The sequence below is a fragment of the Rhinoraja longicauda genome, chromosome 6 (genome assembly GCF_053455715.1).
Source record: "Rhinoraja longicauda isolate Sanriku21f chromosome 6, sRhiLon1.1, whole genome shotgun sequence".
Lineage (NCBI taxonomy): Eukaryota > Metazoa > Chordata > Chondrichthyes > Rajiformes > Arhynchobatidae > Rhinoraja > Rhinoraja longicauda.
Window position 1 is genome coordinate 15,223,434 of NC_135958.1, and position 27,385 is coordinate 15,250,818.

General features: G+C 41.4%; 1 protein-coding gene across 2 annotated transcripts; it reads right to left on the minus strand.

The window, feature by feature from the left end:
* On the minus strand, window positions 1-26,305 carry rfwd3 (ring finger and WD repeat domain 3). Of its 2 annotated transcripts, XM_078401678.1 has the most exons (13): window positions 26,164-26,305; window positions 24,782-25,133; window positions 23,581-23,783; window positions 21,135-21,205; window positions 19,224-19,448; window positions 18,300-18,391; window positions 16,994-17,108; window positions 11,766-11,994; window positions 9,050-9,200; window positions 7,865-8,041; window positions 6,737-6,951; window positions 5,843-6,060; window positions 1-1,555 (listed from the first exon to the last, which is right to left on the minus strand). In XM_078401678.1, the coding sequence occupies exons 2-13, from the start codon at window positions 25,129-25,131 to the stop codon at window positions 1,412-1,414; spliced, it is 2,190 nt and encodes a 729-aa protein (XP_078257804.1). In that variant the 5' UTR covers window positions 25,132-25,133; window positions 26,164-26,305; the 3' UTR covers window positions 1-1,411. The 2 variants fall into 2 exon arrangements, with proteins under 2 accessions (XP_078257804.1, XP_078257805.1); XM_078401679.1 differs by lacking the exons at window positions 21,135-21,205; window positions 24,782-25,133; window positions 26,164-26,305 and having other exon boundaries at window positions 23,581-23,748.
* Window positions 26,306-27,385: the final 1,080 nt, after the last annotated feature.

Below are 27,385 nucleotides of genomic sequence, written 5' to 3' on the forward strand. Positions count from 1 at the left end.
CTTTTGTACTTTGTGCAAGTAGTTATTATTTATACAAACTTCAATTTTATCCCCAGAATGATCAAAAATCAAATGCAATGCAGATGAACTCTTGCTTTAATGAACACAATTCACAAAGAATAAAATAATTTGATGTTGAGAGTACTCAAGCTATTTGCACTGCTGCCAGAGATTACTTAAAAAACATTATCTCTGGAACCCAAAGGTTCACCTGATACCAAACAGAAAGCACTAATTGTTAAAGCCCAGGCTGAAGATTCCAGCACAACACAGATGTTGCTCACAACCAGATCTGATGCAACATGGCAACAACCCAGCTATCATTTAATCAGCGATTATGGAAAGTAAAACATCAGAATTTCACATGCAGTTAATTTTTTTTATTTCAATGTAATAGTAATAAAATGACATTTATATACAAACTGCAAGTTGGTATTACACATGAGCACAGAACCATTCAAGCGTAGAGCCAGAAATCGGCTTCCATAGCTCCCATCATGGATTTTCCAACTTTCCACATCAAATTAACGATCAGATTCTCGTAACATTCCTGGGCGTACAGACTCAATCATGGTTCCTTTCCCTCAATCATTATGTTACAAAATCAACATTCCGGTCCCATGTAACAAGACAAGTAGCTTGTGTCCATGAGAATCACCAGATCCAAATATTTTTCCTCCTCAAATCAAGAGATATAGGCATTACACTGAATTTTATGCAATTCTCTGAAGATCTAGTATTCCCGCTGGTGGGAACTCATTCCACTCCTGCCTGAACAGGTGGAATTTTGAATGTTGGTTTTAAATGGCAGTGCTGGGGGGTGGCACTGACAGCTGTCAGTAACAGCTGTCTCCCCCCCCCCCCCCACAGAGTTCCTTCACTGTTGCCCTTATGCAAGGCAGTAAAGGGGAGATTATAAATCATCCTCACCTGAAAACAGGGAAAGGCGAAGAGATAAAGTGAAGACACAGGCTGTAGATGCAGAAAAAAAGATAAAGCGAGTTGGAGGAGCTGCTGCAGGCCTCTTGGGGTCTCCAGGCAAACAGAATCAGATGTGCATTGATGAAAAGCAAAGTACACTGCAAATGCCATGCAAGGAAAGCAGTAAAGAAAGGGGGGGGGGGAGGGGAAGGGTACCAAAATCAAGTTCTTATTCTTATTCAAAGATTATCTTGCTGGAAATGTCACAATTCTTAATAGGAACATTTGTCAGCAATGAAATAACTTAAAGGCCACGGCTTGTAGCAACAGGAACATTTTGATAATTAACTGAAATGGGTAGTGGATCAGTCACACCTACATACAAGGAAAGTTTTTATCAGGTGTCATGATTCATACCCAACAGCAGATTTGGCCTTAAGAGTTCCATCCTTGCCAAGTTAGTGTAAAAAAGATTACAAATACAGTTCCATCAGGCCCATTTGTAGATCTTCACCATTTTCTCAGTCAGAGTTCCCAGGAAACTGGTTTGATTCACCTCGAACGGACAGATATCCAGTATTGGTTGGTCGGCTTGAAGCTTCTGGATGAGGGAGCCAGTCCCCGCATTCCATAACTGTTATAGCAAGAGAATGAAAAGGATTAGAGTCTCAAATTTGTGATCAAGCAGTGGATAGACAATAGGAAATATTGAAGTTATAAAAAGGTAATAAGGAAAAGAGCAAGACATTAAAAAATGTTTTCATGTTTGAGGGATAAATACATGTTAAACTTACAATCTACTGACAATTAGGAACTTAAGGATATCATGTCTACTCAAATTATAAAGACCCCATGTAAGATCAGATCTAAAATATTGTGCAAGGAAAGATGTGACAGAGGAAGTGCAGTGAAGGTGCACTGATCACTGAGATAGTGAGACTGTCCTGTTGTTGTTGTTCGTCCTTCGGGTTCGAAGATGACCATGACTTCACTTTCAGTTGGAGGATTGGTGACTGTGGGTCCGGAAGTGACTGGTGGGGCCAATCCGGGCCCGGAAGGCACGCCCACACTTAGGACACAAGTGGATGGCTGCTGCAGTGGAAGTGGAGGTAGCCCGGGCCTTGAGCGTTTCCTCTGGGCCTCTGCAGTGCGTCTGTTCTCTGCTGCACGGGCTCCTGTGGTGAGCTTGCTACGCCGGGTTGGACAGTCCAGAGCAAGAGACCCAAGTGCTGAGGTTGATGAGACTGTGAGATTGTCCTATGAGAATAGATTAAACAGACTGGGGCTACACTCTTGAGCGGAGATGAATGAGAAGTGATCGCATTGGAAATACGAAGTTGTCAGGTTTTAAATTAAGTTAATGTCTTCTTTGGCTGGGTTGACTTTCACCATGATTTTGAGGCACAATATCACCATCTGCTCTGGTATTCAGGGCACATAGTGATATTTTATATAAATATAGATTAATTGCACAAATACAGAAGAACAAAGAACTATAGCACAAAGGAGAGAATTGCTGGAGAAATTAAAGGGACTATTAGCCAATGAATCCCTCAAAACCGATAGCCTACACCAGCAGGCTTTTAGAGGCGTTACCCATAAAGTGGCGATTTTTCAAGATTCCTTAGATTTTGGAATATTTTAACAGCATTGAAGGAAGCAATTATGACATTGCTGTTCAAAGACAGAAAAAGGGAAATGAGTAACTGTAAACTGGTCAGGCTGACAGGCAAACGCATAGCTGACAATTAAGGACATGGCAACAAATAAACATGGAAAACCATTATATGATTAGGCAGCAACAAGTTAATGACAGGCAGAACAATGACAAATCTGATTTTTGAGAATATAACTAGCAAGGCAGATAAAGGAAAATCAGGGCATATCTTAATTTTCAACGGGTTGTTACGTAAATCATGATCTTGCCGTGTTCATTAAATGACAAAACTGGAGTAAATGGGTCTGTCTTCAGGACAACATATGGGTTGTCATCAAGATCCTTTTGGGATCTCAGCTATTCACATATTAGGTTTGTGACATATCAAAAGAAAGTGAAACATACCTAAGATTACTGCTGAAGCATGATCATGTGGGAAATTGTATTAAGGATAATACAATGAGTTTACATAGGAACAGACAGGTTGTGAAAGCAAGTAATGCGGCAGCAAGTGGAAAATGTGGGAAAATTTTGAGGTTACCCATTTTGGCAGGAAGGATAGGAAAATAATATTTTAAATCATGAGAGATTAATAAATAAGAATGTAGAGAGAAATTCCAGTGTGCTGATTCATGCAAAGAAAGCACATATTCAGAAAGTAATTATAAAGGTTGACATGTTGGCCATAATTACAAAAGAATTAGAGTGCTAAAATTAGAAAGTCTTGCTGCAAATACTATACAAGGAATTGGTAAAATCATAACTAACATACTGTGTAGTTTTTTATTTTTTTCCAAGTTGGTGCAGTGTAATTAACTAGACTGATTTTTGGAAGGAATGGTTTGTCATTAGAAAACAAAACAAGGCTAACTGAATTCTAGAAGGAAAGATGATTTCATTGAAACAATTATGATTCTGAGATTTAGACAAGATACCTACACAGAGAGACTATATTCTCTGGATGCAGAATCTAGAACAAGTAGACAAAATATCAGCATGCAGGGTCAGCATTTAAACGGGTTGTGGACAGTTATCTTTACTTTGGTTGGAATTTCCAAACCCAGTCAGCTGTAGGTGCTCAGTCTCATTAAAACCTCTGTTAATCCAATATGCTTAGGACTTTTGTGCTGCCAGACTGACAAGATACCCCAGCCTATTGGATGTTATTCCAATTAATACTCCAACACTCTTAAATATCATCTACAAGAAGTTCACAGTACAGTCGTTCTCTCTTTGACTCGATAATAAATTTTCCAGTGTCCCATTTAGTTTAGAGGGAACAGGGGCCCTGATGCATTATATGGGGTGCAGGAACTGGGTCTCCAGTAAAATAGATGCCAAATTACTGGGGTTTCCATTCAATCAGGGGTTTCACATGTGATTTTTTTATTTTAGAAACAGTAATTAATAATATGGTTCTCAAGTGAAAAGGTGGAGAACAGGATCAGCCACCATCATCGCTTTGTTGGAACAGGCTTGAGGGGTTACAGGGCATATACCCATTTTATTTTTTATATTCTCTTGAAATGAGGCAGTTTACAGTACTTTGGAGATCAAACAACCAGCATGTCTGTCTTTGGTTGCACCACTCATAAACCTTGCATTGTCAAGTTTGTCACAGATTAGGGGGGGTAAAGAGGAAAGAATGAATACAAGTATCAGGAACTAAAAAATAAATACAGGAACCACATTATTGTCTGGTAAATAAAAAGGTACAAAATTCATTTTCATACATTGAAAAAGTCAAACACATCAACATTTAATTTAAAAATTCTGCCTAACTTCTTAGTCATACAATCCTTTCTACCAGGATATTCTTGTGCAGGCTTCTCTTCACTTGTCAATGCCAAATTCTACTCCTATATCCTTCTCTCCATTCATACAGTAATCATCACCAGCACCCAGGGCTCACGTTTGCCTAGTGCTCTGTGGTCATAGTTTGCCCTCATATGTTATTCTCAGCTGTCAAACAAAAGAAACTGTGAACCACCAAGCTCTTTGGCCAAATAGAAAATATGGAGGCATGCTGGTGTAATGGAGATTTAACAACTTAAAAATCAAGCTTACTGGAACAGCAGTTTTAACTATGCTTTCATTTCAATCCAGTTTACATAGAGTCTGAAACTTCAGATATAATTAGAGAAGGAGGGTACTTGATACCTTAATTGTGCTAACCAAGAATTAATAGCCACGTCATTCCCCAGCAAAACAGATATTTCAAAGATGATGATACCTGCTGCCATCATGTGGGTAAACTCAGCAACACACAAATCACTAAAATGGGGTCACATATTTTGAAAGCTTACAGAAACACAGACAAAACATACTCGCCCATCTAGCATCAGTAGTCATATACACCACATTTTCTGTTCTTGTGCAGGGGGGGGGGGGGGGGGGGATAGGTAATGAGAAACACAGTGTACAGAAAGGAATAGTGCATAAAATGAAAGTGAACCTCCAATTAAAGTCAGGGCAGGAAAAATAGCACAAAAGCAAAATTGGAGGCACTTTATCCACGTGCACGCAACATTTGCTACAAGGTAGGCATGTTAAATGGCATTGATCAACATGAATGGGTATATCGAACAGTATTACAACTAAATGTGTGTCGAGTAACAAAGATTGGGAATTACGTATTCCAGGATATTTAAATTTTAGTAGCCTTTGCTTTCCCTCTCTCTATCCCCTCCCCTTCCCAGTTCTCCGAAGTCTTACTGTCTCTGACTACATTTTATCTCTGTACAGCCCACTCCCCTGACATCAGTCTGAAGAAGGGTCTCGACCCAAAACGTCACCCATTCCTTCTCTCCAGAGATGCTGCCTGTCCCTCTGCGTTACTCCAGCATTTTGTGTCTATCTTCGATTTAACCCAGCATCTGCAGTTCTTTCCTACATAATTACATTTTAGAACAGATTAATGAAAACATGTTTATATTAACTCCTTACCCGAAAATGGGAGCATATTCCTTCAGAATATTTGAAATATAAGAGAAATATAACTAATGCTACTTAAATTGTAATGTATTCCCTTCCACCACCAATTCCCACTTCCCCACATCCCTTTTAGTCGCTGCACAAGACAAAATTACTTGAAATGCTATTTTCAGGTTATTATATGGAACACAACCATTATCCTATCCAGCAGCATGGTTGCAATCTTTGATCACAAACAAGCATTAAAAATCAATAGCAATATAGGAAGGGGGATGTCCAAAATGCAGTCAATGATAGGATGAATGCATCAAAATGACTGGCATCACTCACCATTGCACTGTTGGTGGCTTCATCTCCTGCGCACACCAAGACACTGCCATCTCTCTCAGGACTTGTGAAAATTGCATTTTTTGTTAAAAGTTTGCATGTAGGGCCAGCGTTGAACGTTTGCACCGGGTAACAGGTGCAGATGAGGTTCTCAAGTGACTCTGGAGAGGCACTGCTTGACAACTCCATCACGACACACCGTAAAGAACTGTGAGTTTTACCTTTAAAAATAAACAACTTCGATTAATACTGTCTGGGAAAGTGTGTGATTTCTGACACAAAAAATGTTGATCTTACAAGTGAGGAAATTTTGAGGTTTTGTTCCATAATCCCAACAACTACACAAGTATAGGAAAGCATACACCTATCCATCAGTCTGAAGAAGGGTCTCGACCCGAAACTTCTCTCCCGAGATGCTGCCTGACTTGCTGAGTTACTCCAGCATTTTGTGAATAAATATCAATCAGGCAAATGTGACCCAGGATTATCCTTCATATTTCCCCATCTAAGCTTTACATGCCAGCCCAGCCCCTCCAGATAGAATTTACTGAAGATCATTTCTGGAAACGAATAGGATTGCTCATTCGAATGGTTAAATTACACAAGAGATTAATCATTGGAACTTGATGAATTTTTGCCTTTAATCATTAAACTGGAGTCAATTTTGTGACCACTTGGGTCTGTCACTGCAATTTACCAGCCAAGCCAGACTGTCCAGTGAACATATTAAAAAGAGAAAATGCTGAAATACTTTCTCTACAGATGCTGCCTGATCTGCTGGGTTTTTTTCAGATTTCCAGCATCAGCAGGTTTTTGATTTCAGATTATTGTTCAGTACCCACATTGTACCATTAGATATGCATTACCATCATATTTCCCTCAAGCTCTTCCACATACCTGGTCTGTAGGTAACAAGGCAGTGTCGCATCATGGGTTCGATCTGTATATCTGTGCAACTCCCAGCCTCCAGAGGTAGCAAATGTGCCTTGTAACCGTTTGTAGATTTCTGTTCCCAAAAGCAGCCCCCTTCCAAAGTACCAGCCACTAGTCCACCACATGGAAACGCTGCAGATGCCGTTCGAGGGAGATAGGAAAGTGATGTCACAGGACACCTGAACAATAAAAGTACAAGTGGAGTTGGGAAAGAGGTTGTTGCAGGAAGAACTGGTCATTTTCTGCAGCAATCTTGCAAGAGGCAAGGGAAATAAATACAAGTCCACGTTTGTTATTGTAGTAGAAGAGGAAGAAGAATGCAAGATAATTTAAAAATCAGGCAGCACGTATACATGGATTACATGACTAAAAATAACCGTGGAGGATCCAACAGATGTGTAAAAATACAGTTTTTCTAAGGTACTACATACAAGTCGCTCACCATTTTACCTGAAGAGATTAAGAAATAGCTATCCAAACCTCTCTTCCACCTCCTGGTTTCTTGACCGATCCAGTCTAATTTAGAGGTACAATGCCGAGTCCGCACAGTTCCCACCGAGTCCGCACTGACCAGCAATCCCCACACATTAACACTATCCTACACACACTAGGGGCAATTTACACGTAAACAAAGCCAATTAACCTACAAACCTGTATGTTCTTATGGAGTGTGGGAGGAAACTGAAGATCTTGGAGAAAACTCGCGCAGGTCACGGGGAGAACGTACCAACTCTGTACGGACAGCATCTGTAGTCGGGATCGAACCTGGGTCTCTGGTGCTGCAAGGCAGCAACTCTATTGCTGTGCCACCGTGCCGTCCCTATCTTTTAATCCAGATTTCAGACACATTTTAAAAACCAGGCACATTTGGTTAAATTACCAAATTGTTGCTGGTGGAAGAGGCAAGAAAGATTTCTCACTGGTCCATTAGGAAGTGTCATCCATCAGTTCCCATAAGAACTGGATCACAATGTATGTATGTGCTGTCGTTAAGGAACTGGCCGAGCATTTAGGTGTCAGAAGGGTCAAAAGGTGGTGATGAGTATAACAGCAAAGAAAACAACAGCTACCATGTGTTGAAAAATACCCTACCTAGAGCCCTGTGGTTGGAGCTCCTGAACATGTGTAGTGGTGTCCCTCATGTCATAGATCAGGATAGAGCCATTTATCAATCCAGCATAGATGTAGTTTGTGTCATCCGTACACCAACAGCAACTCCATACAGGGCGACCAGTGTTGTAGGTCTGCACGACAGTATTGGCAATCAAACTAGAAAGATAAAAAAGGGTTACATTTCAATGTAGGTCATGCACAGAATGATGAAGAATGATATGGCTAACATTCCAGGCACAGTTAGGACCTAGCAGCATAAGAAAGCACCCAACATCACCTTTCACAAGAAAGAAATCAAAAGTCAATTCATGATTGCTCCCCCGTGGAACCAATATAACCAATGCCAGCAAAGGAATTGGCTTTGAGCACTGGGCAATTTCAAACTGAAACAAATTAGAGTCCTGCAAATTCCCCAAGCTACGGTCAGCTGTTATTTATTTATTTATTAATGTTATCGCACAACCTTTGCCAATAGCAAGCAAATTTTAGTGCCACGTCGTTGGCCTCTGCATGATCCTTTACAGTGCATGTGTCATGCAGCATGTCACAGCTCAGGAGATGTTCCATAGTCTGGAGGCCCCTTCCGCACTCGCAGTCTGCCGCATCTTCAGTATATCCCCACTTCAGCATGTTCAATTTGCTCCTCAGAATACTCTCTAGTAACTTTCCAACCACAGATGTTAGACTCAGTGGCTTTATAGTTCCCAAGCTTTACCTTGCAGCCCTTTTAAATGAAGGCACAACATTCCAGCACCTCACCTGTATTTAATGACGATTCATAAATCTCAGCCAGGACACTTTCATACTCATTAGGATTTCTCTCTTTTTACCATGGAGAAAAACATGAGGACTGGGGAACTTGGGCAGTCAATGGAAGTGTCTTGAGGTCAGTCAGTATTACGGACAAGGATGTGTTAAAGGTCCAGTGCTCCCGATGTGGCCTCCTTTGCATCAGCGAGACCAAGCGCAGACTAGGCCAACTCTTCGAGGAACATTTAAGCTCTGTTCGCCAAGGTCCACTGTAACTTCCGGAGGCTAAGTAGGTCAGCAAAATGGTCACCTGGTCTGGCCGATGCAAAGGAGGCTGCATTGGGAGCATTGAATGTAATAGACAAGTTTGGAAGAGCCTCTTGTGAATCTTCACAACCATTAATAGTAATTTACCTGGTTAGTTTGATAGTGTTGTCTAGTGATGCAGATAAGAGCACACCGTCATGTCGATCACTGAATGCCAAACCTCTAATCTGTTTAGAATGAATTGGGATGTACTGGGTACTACGGAAGTTCACTCCACTTATCTTCTTCACGCCACATCCTGTAGGCCAAACAGGAAAAGGTGAGCTTGGTGAAAGAAAGTTCAATCACAGGGACTTTCATTTACAATGCGACAGAGTTACAAGCAAACATGACTCCCTGCCCACCCCACCCACTTGCAAAACAAAACTGATGTCCAGAACAGGTCAACTCTGGGAGTCAAACAATGCACAAAAGAGTACAAGTTGTCATCAGATGAGAAACACTGAAGAAATAATAATGATCAGGTATAGGTAAAAAAAACTGCAGATGCTGGTTTAAATGGAAGGTAGGCACAAAATGCTGGAGTAACTCAGCGGGTCAGGCAGCATCTCTGGAGAGAAGGAATGGGTGACATTTTGGATCTGAAGGGTCTCGAGAGATGCTGCCTGACCCGCTGAGTAACTCCAGCATTTTGTGTCTACCTTCGAAATAACAATGATCTGCTGCCAATGTGATTATGTGCCAAGTGAAAACAATTATTGATCATCATTGGTTTGTAATTTCTGGTCTAATGTTATACAATCTCCTTAAAACACCTATAGATTACATGAAACAAGAACACCGTCAAAAGTAGCAAGATATCTCAAAGCATCAAAGATAACTTTTTAAAAAGGTGATGCAATAATTCAGCGAGGCAGGCAACATTTTGAGAGGTTATGGATAGGTGATGTTTCAGGTCGGAATCCTTCTTTGATTGTAGAAGGGGAAGAAAGCTGAAGGGGGGGGGGGGGGCGGGGAAGAACAAGAAACCAAACCTTGCAAGGGAAGGGTGGATACAGACGAGGAGGGCTTGATTGACTAATAAGTTTTTAAGTTCCAGGAGCAGAATTAGGTCATTCGACCCATCAGGTTTTCTCTGCCGAAGATAGACACAAAAAGCTGGAGTAACTTAGCATCTCTGGAGAGAAGGCAGCATCTCTGGAGAGAAGGAATGGGTGAAGTTTCGGGTCGAGACCCTTCCTCAGACTCCGGTTTAAACCAGCACCTGCAGTTCCTTCCTACACGAGTTTACTCTGCCATTCCATCGTGGCTGATCCATCTTTTCCTCTCAACCCTATTCTCCTACCTTCTCCCAATAACCCCTGACACCTTTAGTAATTAAGAATCGGTCAATCTCGGTCTTAAAAATATGCATTGACATGGCCTCCAGTTTCACCACCCTCTGCTCTGACTAAAGAAATTCCTCCTCATCTCCTTTCTAAAGATATGTTCTTTTATTCTGAGGCTATGGCCTCTGGTCTTGGACTTTCCCACTAGTAGAAATATCCTCTTCACATCCACTCTATCCAGGCCTTTCACTATTCAGTAAGTTTCAATGAGGTCCCCCCTCACCCTTCTAATCTCCAGTGAGTGCCCTGTGCTGTCAAACACTCATTATGCGTTGACCCAATAATTTCTGGATCATTCTCGTAAACCTCCTGTGGATCTTATCAAAACGTCAGCACATCCTTCCTCAGATATGGGGTCCAAAACTGCTCACAATATTCCAAATGTGGTCTGACCAGTACCTTATAAAACCTCAGCATTACATCCCTATTCTAGCCCTCTCTAAATAAAATAGCATTGTACTCGCCTTCTTTACTAGCAATTAAACCTGCAAATAACTTTTTGGGAATCCTGCACCAGCACTCCCAAGTCCCTTTGCATCTACGATTTCTGAATTCTCTCCCCATTTAAAAAATAGTCTACGCTTTTATTCCCTTTATGATAAATGGACAGAATAGAAATCAAAAGGGTGTAAGAGAAGAGGGATCAAATGTGAAGCCCCAGGGAGGGATAGTGGAATGAGTGTGCATTATGGTGGAACACGGTGAAGAGAGAGGGAAAAAGGCAGGGTGACCTAAAATTAGAGAATTCAATGTTCATACCCAATGTAAGCTACCCAGGCAGAATAATAACAGGGAAGTCACGGAGAGGCAACTAACGTAAACATCAGATTCATTGATTAAGGGAAATGAACGATTGAAAGTTAAAGCGAGATGTAGACACTAGAGAAGGGAGATGCTGGAATCTCAAGCATCAATCAACAGGTTGAGTATACTCAGTATATGGGCGAGAGGGGAATGAATTGTCAACTTTTCAGATGGAAATTAAGCAAGATGTGTTCAAGACAACAACATATATATACAAGAAAATAACTGCAGATGCTGGTACAGATCGAAGGTATTTATTCACAAAATGCTGGAGTAACTCAGGTCAGGCAGCATCTCAGGAGAGAAGGAATGGGTGACGTTTCGGGTCGAGACCCTTCTTCAGACTGATGTCAGCGGGGCGGGACAAAGGAAGGATATAGGTGGAGACAGGAAGATAGAGGGAGATCTGGGAAGGAGGAAGGGAAGAGAGGGACAGAGGAACTATCTAGTCCCTCTATCTTCCTGTCTCCACCTATATCCTTCCTTTGTCCCGCCCGACATCAGTCTGAAGAAGGGTCTCGACCCGAAACATCACCCTGAGATGCTGCCTGACCTGCTGAGTTACTCCAGCATTTTGTGAATAAATACATATATATATATATATATATATATATATATATATATCTGTCAACATTTCAAGTTTGTTGAAAGAAATACCCTCAGAAGCTTACCAGGAAGGAATACTGTTTGAGGAGACGGCTGGGACACAACGAGGCAACTCACTGAAGCACAGTAGGCCATGACTCGACAGTTTCCACTTTGTGAAATCATGATGCCTTTTTCAAACTGATATTTGTACTGACTTTGGCTGGAACTGATGTGGCCACTCAGTGAGTTACTGGAACTTGAGGGACCTTGTGAAGCATTTGGACCATGCTTGGCCATCAGACATCTCAGTTCCTGCAGCAGTGATGGTGAAATTAAATTATCACACCTACCATGCAATCCAACACACAACTCCAACCTATAGTTACATAAATTATATGCACATCAGAAACTCTATGAAGAAAATATTGTAAATACAGCTATACATTCAGAAATGGAGAATTTAATACACTCTCACGTGCACAATATTCAAACCAAAGCTTCACAATCAATGCATACACATCCAAACACCACCACCCCCTCCAGTAAAGCTACGTGCTAAAGAGGTCAGATCACAGACTGAGCTGCTGCCTTCCAATCATTGCCCAATTTAGTCTGAAACCCTGCGTCTGTCCTACAGCTCACTTGTCGTTCAAATACATTTCAACTTTTTCCAACATGCAAGCTGTGATGCCACGCATTTTGCCAGCAGTGATTCAAACATGATGAATCCAGAATTCTGTGATATGAGAAATGGAGGGGAATAATGAAATCTTGTTAGAGCATTCCACCCATCCCTCAAAGCAGCAGATTAGGAAGAGAGACAGATGGGATACCTGGCTTCATTTACTTGGAAAATAATACACAAAAGGCCAATCCAGACCAGTGGTGCACAATATCTATGCAGTGAGCCAAAGGTAATCACATGATGTACGTTTGGCCTGCCTCTGCAATTCTCAGCTCCCACATTCCCAGTCACTTGTATTAGATTCCTCAAAGCTAGCTACAGACTGGCAAAGCCTGCCTACCAAAAATGCAAACACCATCTCCAAAACAGCTCTAAAAGACAATTATGCCAGGCCCCCAGATCTATCAAACATCAACTGCCCAATACCATCAAGACGTCTGTTTGGGCAGCACTGTGAAGCCTACTCCTCCATAGCTCCAGTGACTGATTCAATCCTGATCTCAAGTGCTGTGTGGAACTTGCACCTGGGTTTCTCTTGTGTCTTCCAGTTTCTGCCCTCATCCCAAATTCATGTGGGTTTGTCAGTTAATTGCCACTGTATATGCCATTGAAACATAGGTGAGTGGTAAAATCTGGGGGGATTAATAGGAATACAAGGAGAATAAAATGAGATCAGTGTAGGATTAGTGTAAATCCTACACTTTTAGCATTTTCTGTTCCAAAGAAAGCGACCTTGGCCTAAAATGCTCCAGTTCTGGCAATACTTTCAAATAACTTCCCTATCCGAACATATTCTAATCTGTAATGCTGTATGCTATTCAGCACTGCATGCAGTGCAGTTTGTGTGGCTGAACAATTATTTTATATAGATGTAGCGCAGTGATGCTGAATACAATGTTTCTGCAAGGAGGGCAGATTGACATGATAGATTATAAACATGGAAAACTAAAAGTTCATGAATGGTCCCACAGTCTTCATTGCACACGAGCTCTAACATTGGCGACTTTAATGAGTTCAGCGGAAGAGCACTGATTTCTTCTGCCATTCCTCAGCAGAAACCTCAGGGATCTGCCCACTTAACCTGTGCCAGATGACATGTAATGACCTAATCAGTCAAGAGAAATGACTCTGGTAATTTAGAATTATTTATTTACTTTATTTAAATATTTCAATGCATTTAGTTTTGAAGTTTCATGACTGGTATGATTATTTTATGTATATTGTATGATTCATTAACTAGTAGCTTTTAATTAGTTTTCAAAGTGAAATGTCAGAGACATTCAAGTTTGTAGGAATTCAGCCATGCCAAAAGGTGTGGGAGAGTGATCGTCTTTAACCTCAAGGAAGCAGTTTATCAAGTACTAGACCAAGAGGACCCGTTGGATCCAAATCTCTCCTGCATTGGTGCAGCACACCCCCTCCCCCTCTCTCCCCCCTCCCATCCTCCTCCCCCCCCTCCCCTCCCCCTCCCCTCCTCCTCCCCCCCTCCCCTCCTCCTCCCCCCCTCCCCTCCATCCCCCTCTCCCCTCCCCTCAACCCCCCCTTATCCTTCTCCCTCCCTCCCTCCCCTCCCTAGGAGATAGATTTAAACTTTAAGATGTGAATAACTTTAAAAATATAACACCGATTTCAATGAAACTTCTTCCATTAGCACCAAAGGGACAATGGTGAGTAAGGTGGGCTTAAAATTGTCACGCTATCGTGTACCGTTTTGGCTGTAGTTCAGGAACAAACAAACAAGAGTTTTAGTATATAGATAGCTTCAAGACAGCCTTGTAAAACAGACGTCAACAGGCAAAGGGAATACAATTCAATGGTTGCACTCACTCCACACCCAAAAGGAAGATGCTTTAGGTATGGTGCCAAGTTCAATTATCCTATCCTCCGGCTATTACTGAAGGAGTTCTTCAGAATAGTGTCCTTAGCCCGACCATTTTCAGCTATTTTTATGACCTTCTTTCCATAAAGGTCACAAGTGCTGTTGCTGAATATTGTGTCATTTTCAATTCCATTTCCAAATCTTCAGTAAATGAAGCAGCATATGCTTGCATGACGAGAAACTCAGCTGACGAGCCATGTAAATACTGTGGCTGGAAGAGCCGGTCAGAGGCCACAGCAAGTAACTTGCATCATGATACCGCAAGGCCTTTCCCTGTACCGGCACAAATCAGGAATGTGATGGCATACTCTCCTCTTGCCATAAATGATGCATCAATACTCTTAAGGGAAGTAGAATGCAGAAATCCAGGAGAAATCAATGCACTCAATAATCATGCCATTAACAACCTTAAATAGTCAATCTTTTCAGCATCAGTACATAATAGCCCAGCAGACATTGGCTTCAGCTGTGAGTACCATGAACAAATTGTACTTTAAGTTACTTACATCGACAACATCTCTGAAACCCACGATTCCTACTACCAAGAAAAACAATGGCAGCTGGTCCATGAGAACACAATTACCTGAAGATTCCCCTCCAAGCCATCCGAACTTGGAAATACATCACCGGTTCTAAATCCTCAAACCTTTCCCCCAACTATACTCCAAATATGATCAGAAAGGCTACTACAACTTAAGGCGACAGCTCAGCTTCAAAGGGAAAAAGGGATGCACAATAAATGACTTTGATGTTTGTGCCCAGAGATTCTTGCACAACCAGTCAATAGTGGTTGCACAAGGTTGTTTTGTTCTTATGAAAATAAACTCTGAATTTTTATTCAAGTATTATCCAAAATAAGCATGAAAAGAATTTTTATTTATGTTTATACACAAGGGCAGTGCAGTTGTCGGCTCTTTAGCATCAGCTTACTCTTTGAAAATTTGGCACTTCATGTTATCGCAAGTTTTTAAGCATTATTTATATTTACTAGTGAATTGCACTGTAAAACAATTGTTTAAAAGGTGTAGGGACTTGCAGAGAACTGATAGGGTTAGTTTAAAAAAAGATTATTACCTGCTTGAGAACAAGTTTGCAAAACACAGTGGCAAAGAGTAACTTGTGAACTAAAGGTAGCAACCGATAAGAATCTGGGACAATGGTCCTATAGTACAAAGTACAAGGGTGATCGACACAGCCTAATCACCATGTCAATGAGGAAGCCTGTTTTTTCAGAAGCGTGTTCTATGTGAAAGTTCTGTGTGAATATTTTGTCTACTAAGCCACAATTAATCATGTTCAGTCTTCAGTCCTTCAGTGGCAATTCATTTCTTTGTACAGAGATCAGATGAGAACTGGCAAGTAGAATAGCCTCTTACCAGTTGGACAATGGCAGCTTCATTTGCTATACACAAGCAGATTTGCTGTGTGCATAATCATAGCTCACTTTCAGTGTAAATATTTACACACAAAGGAGCCATCAGTATGCACAGTAAAGTACCTTACAGGGAGTAACCCAAAATCCATGTTCTCAATTGCACCAACTCCTCCCTCACATGAGTAAATCACAACCATACCTCCCCTTACCAATCAGCTCCCTGATTTTACTCTGGATCTGCACAATATTAACTAGAATCACCATATTGTGGAAATTTTAGAGACTCTATAAATCATTTGCCAATGAATTTATGTCACAAGAGCAGAATTAGGCCATTTGGCCCATCGAGTCTATTCCACCATTTAATCATGGCAGATCTATTGTTCCCTCTCAACCCCATTCACCTGCCCTAGCCCCGTAACCTTTGAGACCATTACAAATCAAGTACCTGTCAATCTCTGTCTTAACAATACCAAAAGACTTGGTCTCCACAGCCACCTGTGGCAATGAGTTTCTCAGATTCTAGCCGGTTCTCCACTCTATCTGGGCCTTACATTATTTGGCAAATTTCAATGAGATCCCCCTTCATCCTTCCAAACTCCAGCAAGTGCAGGCCCAGAGCTGTGAATGGAGCATCCTCGTAAACCTCCTCTGGACCCTCCCAAACGCCAGCACATCCCTCCTCAGATATGGACCGCAAAAGTGCTCACAATATTCCAGATGTGATCTGACCTGTTCCTTATAAAGCCTCAGCATTACATCCTTGCTTTTATATTCTGGTCCTCATAAAATGAATGCCAGCATTGTATTTGGCTTCCTTACTACCGATGCAGCCTGCAAATTAACCCTTTAGGAATCCTGCACCTGCACTCCCAAATCCCTTTGTACCTCCGATTTCTGAATCATCTCCCATTTAGAAAAGTCTACGCCTTTATTCTTACTGTCAAAGTGCATGACTGCTTACTTTTCTACGCTGCATTCCATCTGCTACTTCTCTGCCCACTCTCCCAACCTGTCCAAGTCCACCTGCAGACTCCCTGCTTCCTCAACACGACCTGCCCCGTCACCTATCTTCATATCATCCACAAACCTGGCCACAAAGCCATCCATTCCATCATCCAAATTATTTATATACAACACGAAAAGCACCTGCGGAACATCACGAGTCACCGGCAGCTAACCAGCAAAAGCCCTCTTTATTTTCACTCTTTGCCTTCTGCCATTCCGCCAATCTACTATCCATGCTAGTATCTTCCCTCCAATACTTTGGGGTCTCATCTTGTTTAGCAGCCTGACGTGGATCATCTTATCAAAGGCCTTCTGAAAATCGAAGCACCTTTTTTTTGAAACAGAGGATTTGAAACAGTCTTACCTGCAGCTGCTTACGCAACTTCGAACACTCATCTGTCAAGAACTGCAGTTGGAGACGACACTGTGCAGATTCCAGCTCTGCTTTACGGCGCGACATTTGCTCCTTCTCCAAATCACTGTCCAGGAGAAAGGATTGGGGAAAAAGGTCAACACAAAAGGAACACTCTTTAAGAAAATCCAAAAAGAAAAATTAAATGAATTTACATGGCGTACAGGCAAATGTGACAAATTCATAATAAAACTATTTTAATTTATTACTTTGGACTGGGAATGCGCAGGTGAATTTATTATGCTGTCATGATTTCAGATTATCCTAAAGCACTTTATAGCCAATGAATTACTCAAAATGAGTCACTAAAGTAGAAAGTACAGTAGCCAATCACCATAAATATGAAAAAAAACAAATTATCCATGATTAGCAACGTTAGTTAAAGCGTAAAGACTGGCCAGGATGTTAAGGGCAGTGCAAATATTGGGGATCTTTTGCATCTATCTGCAATTGGCTTATGCAGCTTTGATGCAAATTAGAGTCATGAAACCAAAATTCCTTCAACATTGCCTGGATTGCATGCACAATTCCCTGGAGCAGAGTTTAAATCTTCACCTTTCAGGAGGTGAAATTTGATATTGCGCAGTCTTTCATTCAAAATGTCCTAATAACAAGGTAGGTTTTCCTCTCAGAAGGGAAGAAAGAAAGAGAAAATGTGTTATCAAAAGGGATCAGATCAAGGAGTCCTGTTATTATATTTTCTTTAAAGCTGTATTTTGATTAATATTCCCCAAAGTGTGGGAATCATTGCTCAAGGTCATTTTGCACTTGGCCATCTTTGATGACACATAATAACTAATGCAAATATAGGGGTTGCAGACAGATGGAAAAAGTATAAATGCAATAAACAGTATCTGAACCACACGTACCTGAAAAGGGAGTGGTAACAGAGGAATTTCAAAGAGCAGTTAAGGATTGATGACACTACTGTGGAGCTAGAGTCAAAGGTTGGGCCTTTAACCCAATCCAATAGGTATGGTACTTTTGACAGATTTTTAAAAATGTACACATTTTTCCACCTTTATCAAATTCTCACCCTATTACAATAAAAGTTGAATTTAGCCTCTATACTGATCTACTTGGGTAAGTACTACAACCAGGCCCAATTTGCATATTCTTTAGACACTAGGACATTTTGCTTAATCACTGCACTTGTCAATCCCCCACTGCAGCTTGGTGGCCCTCGTGCAGAGGAAAGGCAGCCTTTTGTCTCTTTGCATATGGGAAAAAAAGAAATTTCCCCACAACTGGTGTATACCTCTTTAATCGCTCCTGTTCACTGGTATCCACAGCTGTCAGTACTCGGGCATAGAGTAACACCACATCTGATCTCTTAGCTTTCTTATTACACTGAAAAATCCAAAAATAGTTTTTTAGCATGGTTGTGGTTAGTAATTAAAATTAGTCTCAATTTTCTTTGGAAACCAAGTTTGGCTTTACAGGGAAACAATCAAAAAAATCTTCCCTCACAATCCCTCTTTCCTTTCCCAATAACCATGTAAAAATTATAATTCATCTCGCAATTTCACCTCTCCAATTTTGATTTTCTTCAAATTGCACTCTCATTTTGGTTTAAAAAGGCCAAAGGTGTAAGACCCTGAATAATGTAGAGTACCAGTTCCGTTGGAGACGTGGCTCAATCTGACATGATCACAAGAGACCTTCCAGCTACATTTCATTTATCAATGATTGCTCCATACATACATATCTCTCCCTCTCAAAATCTATAGATCAAGATTTTAACAAAGTATGATGTAACATAATGTAGTTAAGATCGTAAAAAGGAGAGGAAATCACAAGGCCCTTATGCTTGCTTTGTCATTCAGTGGGTTTATGGTTGAACCTTCACCCCAATTCTTCTTTTCGGCTCTATTCACATCACTCAATGATCTTGATATCCCAAACAATCTTATTTGAGTAAACTCATTGCATGAAGGGCCACTCCTTCAGATAGACAACAAAATATAAGATAGGCAGTTTTGCATCTCAGTTCATAAAGTCCAACACTCCATGGATCCATTTTTACCATCCAAGTGAAAGTCACTGAGAATCTAACCTAACCACCCAACAAAATTATTTTCTTTGTTTAAAAAAAAATTATCAGAACATAATCCCATTGTATTCCAGCGGAAACTATAAGATGCGAATTTTTGCTTTTCATCCCCGATATCTTGCTGCATACCTGTGGACATTTTCCTCCTTGTCCCCTCAGCCATCGATCAATGCAGGTAAACCCGAAAAGATGGCCACATCGCAGAGCAGCAAGACGATGCTCTCCTGCATTTGTCCATGGCTCAAAACAGATGGAGCAAGTATCTCCTTCATCATCAGAGACCATACTAGTAGCCTGTGGACTTGGGTCATCTTTTTTCACATTTAATACTTCTGAATGCAAGGCCAGGCTTTCCTAGGGTACAATATTAAATGAAAGACACCGTGAATACTCTTTATAGACCCATTTTATTTCCAAAGTGTGAGAGTACATGAAAGTACAAAAATTCCATTTGTAGTGGCAAATAATTGTATATTAATACTCTTCAGCCTCCTACCTCCATGGCTATTAACCCTCGCTATTACGGACCACGGGGAGGGGGTGGAAAGAATGGTGTCTGTTATTGCCAATTGTCCACTAAAACCAAATGAAGAGGGTAAATTATAACTAGTTTAACCCAAGGCCAGTTGGGAAGAAACACAGTATCGGGATGGCGCACTTTGCGTCTGCATCCAACACCTTGGGACCTCACTTTGTGGCAGCCGCTGCAAATGCATGCCCAATGTAATCCTCTTCAAGAGTGTTTTACTGCTCGCACTCGCCCCGCCGCCCAACACTGCACTCCCGCCGCCTGCCAACAACCACCAATAATAAATGCCTCGGTTCACTATAACAAAATCCATTATACAGAGGTCCATAATAGCAACGGTTTAATGCATATTAACCAGCCAACTCTTTAGAGTGGTTCAAAGAGGCATGGGGTTTTTGTACTTGCAAGTAAATTGAAAGGAGTTCGTGGAAGGGGGCAAAAGTACAGTGGATGTAGCAGTGAGGAATAAAATGCAACTGTAATTCATAAATTCAAAACTTTTAGCATGTTTACGAGATATGCAATTCCTACTACAGACTCTCAAGTATAAATTCCAGTATTAGGGCAAGTGGGAATGACCTCTTGAAGGGGAATTTTGTTAACTGCTTTTCTGCCATCCAGTTTAATCAGCACCAAATTAAATAAACATCTACATCCTTAAATGCACAGAATTCAAGTGATTTGTTTCCAAAATTGAACTGCGATTAAAAATATATATTGATAGCAAATTTAACATTTACTGTAATAAACCTCTGGTCAAACTAGCTGTTAGCAAAGGGTTATTGCAATAACTACATACAAATTAAATTTAATGGTATAGCCAAATGCTGATATATCTGTGGAATGAACCATATCTCAGGAAAGTGGATATGAAGAGAGACTTGCGTGGGGGAGGGATACCCCGGCATTCTCTCTCTCTCTCTATCTCTCCCCCACCCAAGTCGCATCAGCTTCTCGGTTTCACCCAACAAACAGCTAACAATGCCCGTTTCCTTTATCATGGTTACTTTTTGCATTCATTGTTCTTTATCTCTCAACATCATCGTCTATATTTCGTTTCCCTTATCCCTAACTAGTCTGAAGGGTCTCAACCCAAAATGTCACTCATTCCTTCGCTCCAGAAATGCTGTCCGTCCCACTGAGTTACTCCAGCTTTTTGTGTCTATCTTCAGAGAATTATTATTAATATGATCAAGATCAATGTCACAGATCACAAGCAGACCAACCAAATAACTCAATCTGCAGGAACAGGAGGCTATTCAACCCTGTATTTTCCCCACCCACTGTAGAATATGGCCAGTGTATACTTTAATTTTATTTAATGTCAAAAAGTCTAATTTCTTTGCCCCTTTGATTTTACGTTCCAATTTGTTATTCATAGAGATACAGCACAGAAGGCACCCATTCACCCACCAATTCCATGCCAACCATTAACCTTTCATTTACACTAAATCCTACAAGTAGAGGTATCATTTTTAAATCTGTCAGCAAAATTAGCAGATATGTCTGACCTGGTCTTGATGTAATAACTGCAAATCCTCATTCTCAATACCCTGTGCTGGTGCAGGGTTCGCCAATGGGGCTGCAAAAGCAGAGGGAAATAAATTTAAAGCAATTCTTTGCATGTAAAAGAAAATGACACTTAACAGCTTGTGTTCTAAGTGGGCACAGAAATAAATCCGACTGCAACAAATCCCAACCATTAAAATATACTGTTAGTTCTTTTTCTTCAGAGCTAATATTTTCTTCTGAGGTAATATTTCGGGTTGGGACGCTTCTTCGGTCTGAAGATGGGTCTTAACCTGACACGTCACCCGTCCTTTTTCTCCAGAGATGCTGCCTGACTTGCTCAGTTACTCCAGCACTTTGTAGCTATCTTAAGAACCTTTTGCTCATCTTTTCCCACTTTGTGACGGTAGATCAGTTCAAGCAGTATAGGAAAAAGTAATAGGACCATTCAGATACATTTGGAACTAATGAAAAATGTATTTTTCTTTTAAAAGGGAAAATGGGTGGAACATGATGATGAATTAAATGAAAAGTGCAGGGTTAGTATAATGTCAGACAGACAGTGTTGCTGAATAAAGAGCCATGGGAAAAACAAGGGAAGAATGTATGTTACATTTACATACAAAATTGAAGAGTGGAGAAACAGTAACTGCGAATCTTGCTTAAATTTACATGAAAGTTGGATAAATAGCAAATCAAATTTAAACACAAAAAGCATTGGGTTTTAGAAGACAAACAACCACAATGCATGTTTATCACAATTTCAGCATCCTCAGCTTACCTTAAAAGCAAACAAATGAATTTGAATGGATTCACCAATAAACACTAATGTCTTGGAAAACAAACTCTGAATTCAGCATAGTCCTTAGCTTATCTTCTGCGTCACACTATCATGGAGTAGATGCAGAACAGATCCAGGAAATCAAAATAGTGCCATGATGAGGATACAACAGTAGAACTGTATACCACCATTAATTAGTGATTAAACAAACCTTGCGCCATCATTGCCATCAAGCAAAGGGCACAATCTAGAGTTAATAAAGGTTGCAGGCCAGATGCAACATCAGGAATATCAAAAGTTAGATGCCAACCTGGCAGTGCAAAGCACAGGAACACATGAATTGAAATGATGTGCTGTAGCTAAAACTACATGATTCCATTAACCACATGATCATTTGAAAATGCAGTTGTGAATGACCCGTTGGACACTTATATCATCATCCTCATTGAGTTGGAGACAAACAAGAAAATATAAGAGGCTGAAGTATTTGCTGAAGCTTTTACAATCACCTCCAACAGAATACCCAAATAGAGAATAGATAATAGGTGCAGGAGGAGGCCATTCAGCCCTTCGAGCCAGCACCGCCATTCAATGTGATCATGGCTGATCATTCTCAATCAGTACCCCGTTCCTGCCTTCTCCCCATACCCCCTGACTCCGCTATCCTTAAGAGCTCTATCTAGCTCTTAGATTAATCAAACTTGGCTTTTTCTTTCCCCAATTATAGAAACCAGTCTTCAGCCAATTCTATTTAGTGGGAAGAAATTGCAAAGTATGCTTCAAAGGTTCAAGGATATACAGAATTAGCTCCATCTGTAGCAGAGTAGATCCCTTGTGGCCAAAATGCTTATGTCCAAAATACTTACGTCAATCCGAAATTATGGAAAATAGTTCATGTTATATTGGCAAAAATAGAACAAGTCCAATATGACCAATTACTGGTTCATCTATAGATTTTTAATGCAAGCCGAAGGAAGATTTTGTACGCAATACAGCTGAACACTTTTTCGCCTCTAATCTGCTCAAATAAAGTTTGGGTTCCACCATACCACATCTCCACACTTCTGTAGATTCGGAATAGATTCCAGAGGGGCGGAATAGATTTCAGAGGGGAGAACATGCAACTGAGAAGGCATCAAGTAGTCATAGTACAATTGAATTCAATGAAAATGAAGGACTAATCTCACTGACTGGAGCCATTTCTACCTCAGGAAGAGATGGCCATGTTTATTGGAAACCCTTTTAATGCCCTTTTTGTATAGCGCATTGATGTTTTCGGTCCAGTTAAGTTTATTGTTGAGGTAAACACGCAATATCCCGGCACTATCTAAAAAATTCCAATAATCATATTGAATGGCAGTGCTGGCTCGAAGAGCCGAATGGCCTACTCCTGCAATACCCCACCCAGTGATAGTAGGAGGGGAGGGGCGGGAGAAATAGGCAAGAGTCCAGGTGGGGCATGGGGAGGTGTTAAGAGGTACCTAAAATTTGAGAATTCAATGTTCATACTGGTGAAAGGCTGGTAATTAAATGCAAACATGGAATAAAGTTCAACGGATAAAAGTTCCATCCCCACTGAAAATGTATGCATGATTTATTAATCAGATTTACCCTGCTATAAGAGAAACAGATTGATGTTAACAATGACACAAAGCTCCTCAACTCACCAGAGGTTGCCACAGACTCATTTCCTCCATAGTCATCTTCTATTTCTGTGCTGCTACCACTCTCCTCTGATTCACTGAGATCAGTGCTCTGATCAGTGCTTGAATCTTCACTGCTCACCTCTTCTGCTCCATATTGCATAAGTCCATCTGCTACTGTGCGTTGTTGCCTATTAACCCGAAAGTAGTTATCTAAAGCTCCAGACCTAGAATTAGAAGAATTGCATATCAATTTTATTCCAAGTCATAAGATATCAGAATTGTGAAGGCAAATGTCGAACAAACACACATATCAAATCAAAATTCAATCTGGTAGAATTTTTCTTCAACCCTCCAGCCACCAGAAAGATTTGTCACCATGACTCTTAAACAGTGCCATCAGTTCTGAGCTGTACTCTACTTCAATCGGGATACGCCTTAAGGAAATTGAAGATCCCAAATTAAGTTAGAGGAACATCTTAGAAAAGTGTTTCAACAGCACCAGCTAGTCAATAAAGGTTGCTTGCAGAATAAGATAACCAATACATACACATACATATAATTCCAGCAGACAAACAAGGTAACTGAATCCCAAACCAACATAAACCACCATACAATCTTGCACCATACAATCATAACTTGCGCTAACACAAAACAGAGTATTGTTTCTTCCAAAGCCCCTTGCTTTTCCACCAAATGGATACATCAAACTGTGATCTCAGCCTTACATTTTGGGCACTATCTCAAAAATTCCAATGATCATATTGAATGGCAGTGCTGGCTCAGAGCCGAATGGCCTCCTCCTGCACCTATTTTTCAATGTTTCTATGAAATACAATAGGCCAGAGCTTGATTATTGGAGTGTTTCTAGATCGTTTGAGGGTGGCAGAGTTAGGCTGTGTGACAAAGCAAGGCAATAAAGAAAATCTCTAAGCAGCAAAACCAAATTAAAATTAAAATCATTTGGCACTGAGATCTTGTCAAATATCCGTACATGGACAGTAACAAATTCTCAGAAATCCCAAATTCACCTAACCAAATACCTTTATAGGACATTAGTTCTACCAGATCTGAGAACACAATTGAGAGTGCAAGATTCAAAAACACTGGCAGAAACTCATCTGAAGTATCAAAATAAATATGATTAATGTTTCTTAATGTTAGAAAAATTAAAATTACAGCCATTTGATTCCCAATTCTTTGTCACTTCCTAGCTATAGATTACCTGGATGAAACTGATCTCTGAGAAGTACTTGCACTTGATTGGCGACGACTATGCCTCCTTAACTGTCTGCGTTGACGACCAGGTCTTTGCCCAAGTGAAAAATGCTGGGCTACTGTCCTCAATGCTCCTTGCAGTCTCTGAAGTTCCTCAGTTAGTAATGCAGCTTCCAGACCACCACGCTGAGCACTCGGAGCTACTGCTGCTAATGGCAGCTCTCCCGACTCCATGCCACCAGGGACGTCATCAGGGCTGGGTGCTGTTGACCTTGAAGCTGGATCATGGAGTCTTAACTGCGGTAAGACAGCTTCCTCCTCAGGTTGCATATCCACATCGCTTACTTCTTGAGCCATTCCTAGGAAAAAAAGAAATAGTTAGTGGCAAGGAGAAATGAATGCAGAATACTCCTGTTATTTTTTAAAATAATAAACTCTTAATGTTGGAATCAAAAATGTTGAAATGAGCATAGGAAGATGAAGTAAACCAAATACAGCATCCCAATAAGAGCTCAACAGCAGGAGATACAGGGGTTTCCAAGGGACATGGAGAAGAGAACCATATGTAACAGGAAAAGTGATACAATGGAACCATAGAGTAGGGATGCAGGAGGGCTGAATTGCAGAGAAAGAAAGACATGGGGGAATGCATTGAGGTCTCAAAACGAAAAGTTAACTGTCCATTCCCTGCAAAGACCTTGCCTTTGCAGCTGAGTTACTCCAACAGCTCTTTTTTTTTTGCTCCATATTTCAGCATCTGCAGTCACTTATGTCAAGCATGAAAGAAACTGAGAAGAGAAAGAAAAAAAAGGCAGGTGCTGGAAATCAGAAATAAAAACAGAAATTGTTGAAAACACGCAGCAGGTCAGCATTTATGTTCAGAGTAAGATCGAAGACTTTTCGTTAGATGTGGCGGATTGGGGATCAGAGAGAAGGAACATAAACAGAAGCTAAACTAAAATAGGCAAAGTGAAAGGGGAAAAGGAGCAACCGAAGAAGAGAATGCAGCAGCCAGAGGTAAGGAGAGGAAAGTACATAGCCTGGGAGAGGGGGAGACCAGCGTCAAGAAGGGATGCGGAAGAGGACACAAGTGCCACGGTTTGAAGTCCTGTTAGTTTAATGTGCACCAAACCGTCGCTGAGAGGCCTCGCTTGGTTCATGATTCCGTCGGCATTCGCCCACGGCCCTTGACCGCCGTCTGACCCAAACCGACAGACATGGCGCTCGACCAAGGCCCTGGGCTTGCCACCGGGAGAGGCGGTCTCTCGGCTCAGACTCGCTGCAACTCCAGGCCGGGGCTTCAGAGGCCTCTCCCGGAACTCTCCGTATCGACGAGAAGGCGATTGCTCCCACCCCCCACCGATATTATTGTCCAAACCTGGCACTCACCCGTAAACCACGGGCCCGCGGCCTATAATTCACCCTCTTCGTTCTCAACTCCCAACTGAAAAATCCGCGCCACTCACAGCGCCGCTCGCTGCCCCTCGGAATGATCACAAAAAGCCAATCAGCGCTCACTGCCCAGTCGGACGTAGGATCGGCTCGTCAATCATCAGCATTTGCTCTGAAGGCAGGGTGCAAAAATGCTGGAGTAACTCAGCGGGACAGGCAGCATCTCTGGAAAGAAGGAATGTGTGACCTTTAGGGCAGAGACCCTTCTTCAGACTGTCTGAGAGAGTCAGGGGAGTGGGAAACGAGAGAAGGTACAAAGGACAAATCAATGAGATGTATGCAACAGGACAAGTCAACGACAGCAACGATGATGAAGGAAAGAAAGGTGGAGCCCACAATGGTCAATTGTTGGCTGTGGGGAAGGTGACAACGAGTGATGCAAACAGTGAAACTCAGCAGGACCACGGGGAGGGGCGAAGCAAGAGGGGATGCCAGGGTTACTTGAAGTTAGAGAAATCAATATTCATACCGTCGGGTTGTAAAACAGCATTTGCTCCACAGGCAGTGAGTGCTGAAGGCCCGGAGGTGATTGCTCCTCTGGCCAACCCAAACGATTCAGGCAATAGGTGCAGGAGTAGGCCATTCGGCCCTTCGAGCCAGTACCACCATTCAATGTGATCATGGCTGATCATTCTCTCTTGAATGCTTTCAGAGAATTGGCCTCCACTGCCTTCTGAGGCAGAGAATTCCACAGATTTACAACTCCCTGACTGAATTTTTTTCCTCATCTCCGTTTTAAATGGCCTACCCCTTATTCTTAAACTGTGGCCCCTAATTCTGGACTCCCCCAACATTGGGAACATGTTTCCTGCCTCTAACGTGTCCAACCCCTTAATAATCTTATATGTTTCGATAAGATCCCCTCTCATCCTTCTAAATTCCAATGTATACAAGCCTATCCGCTCCAGTCTTTCAACATATGACAGTCCCGCCATTCCGGGAATTAACCTAGTAAACCTACGCTGCACGCCCTCAATAGCAAGAATATCCTTCCTCAAATATGGAGTCCAAAACTGCACACAGTACTCCAGGTGCAGTCTCACTCGGGCCCTATACAACTGCAGAAGGACCTCTTTGCTCCTATACTCAACTCCTCTTGTTATGAAGGCCAACATCCCATTGACTTTCTTCACTGCCTGCTGTACCTGCATGCTACCTT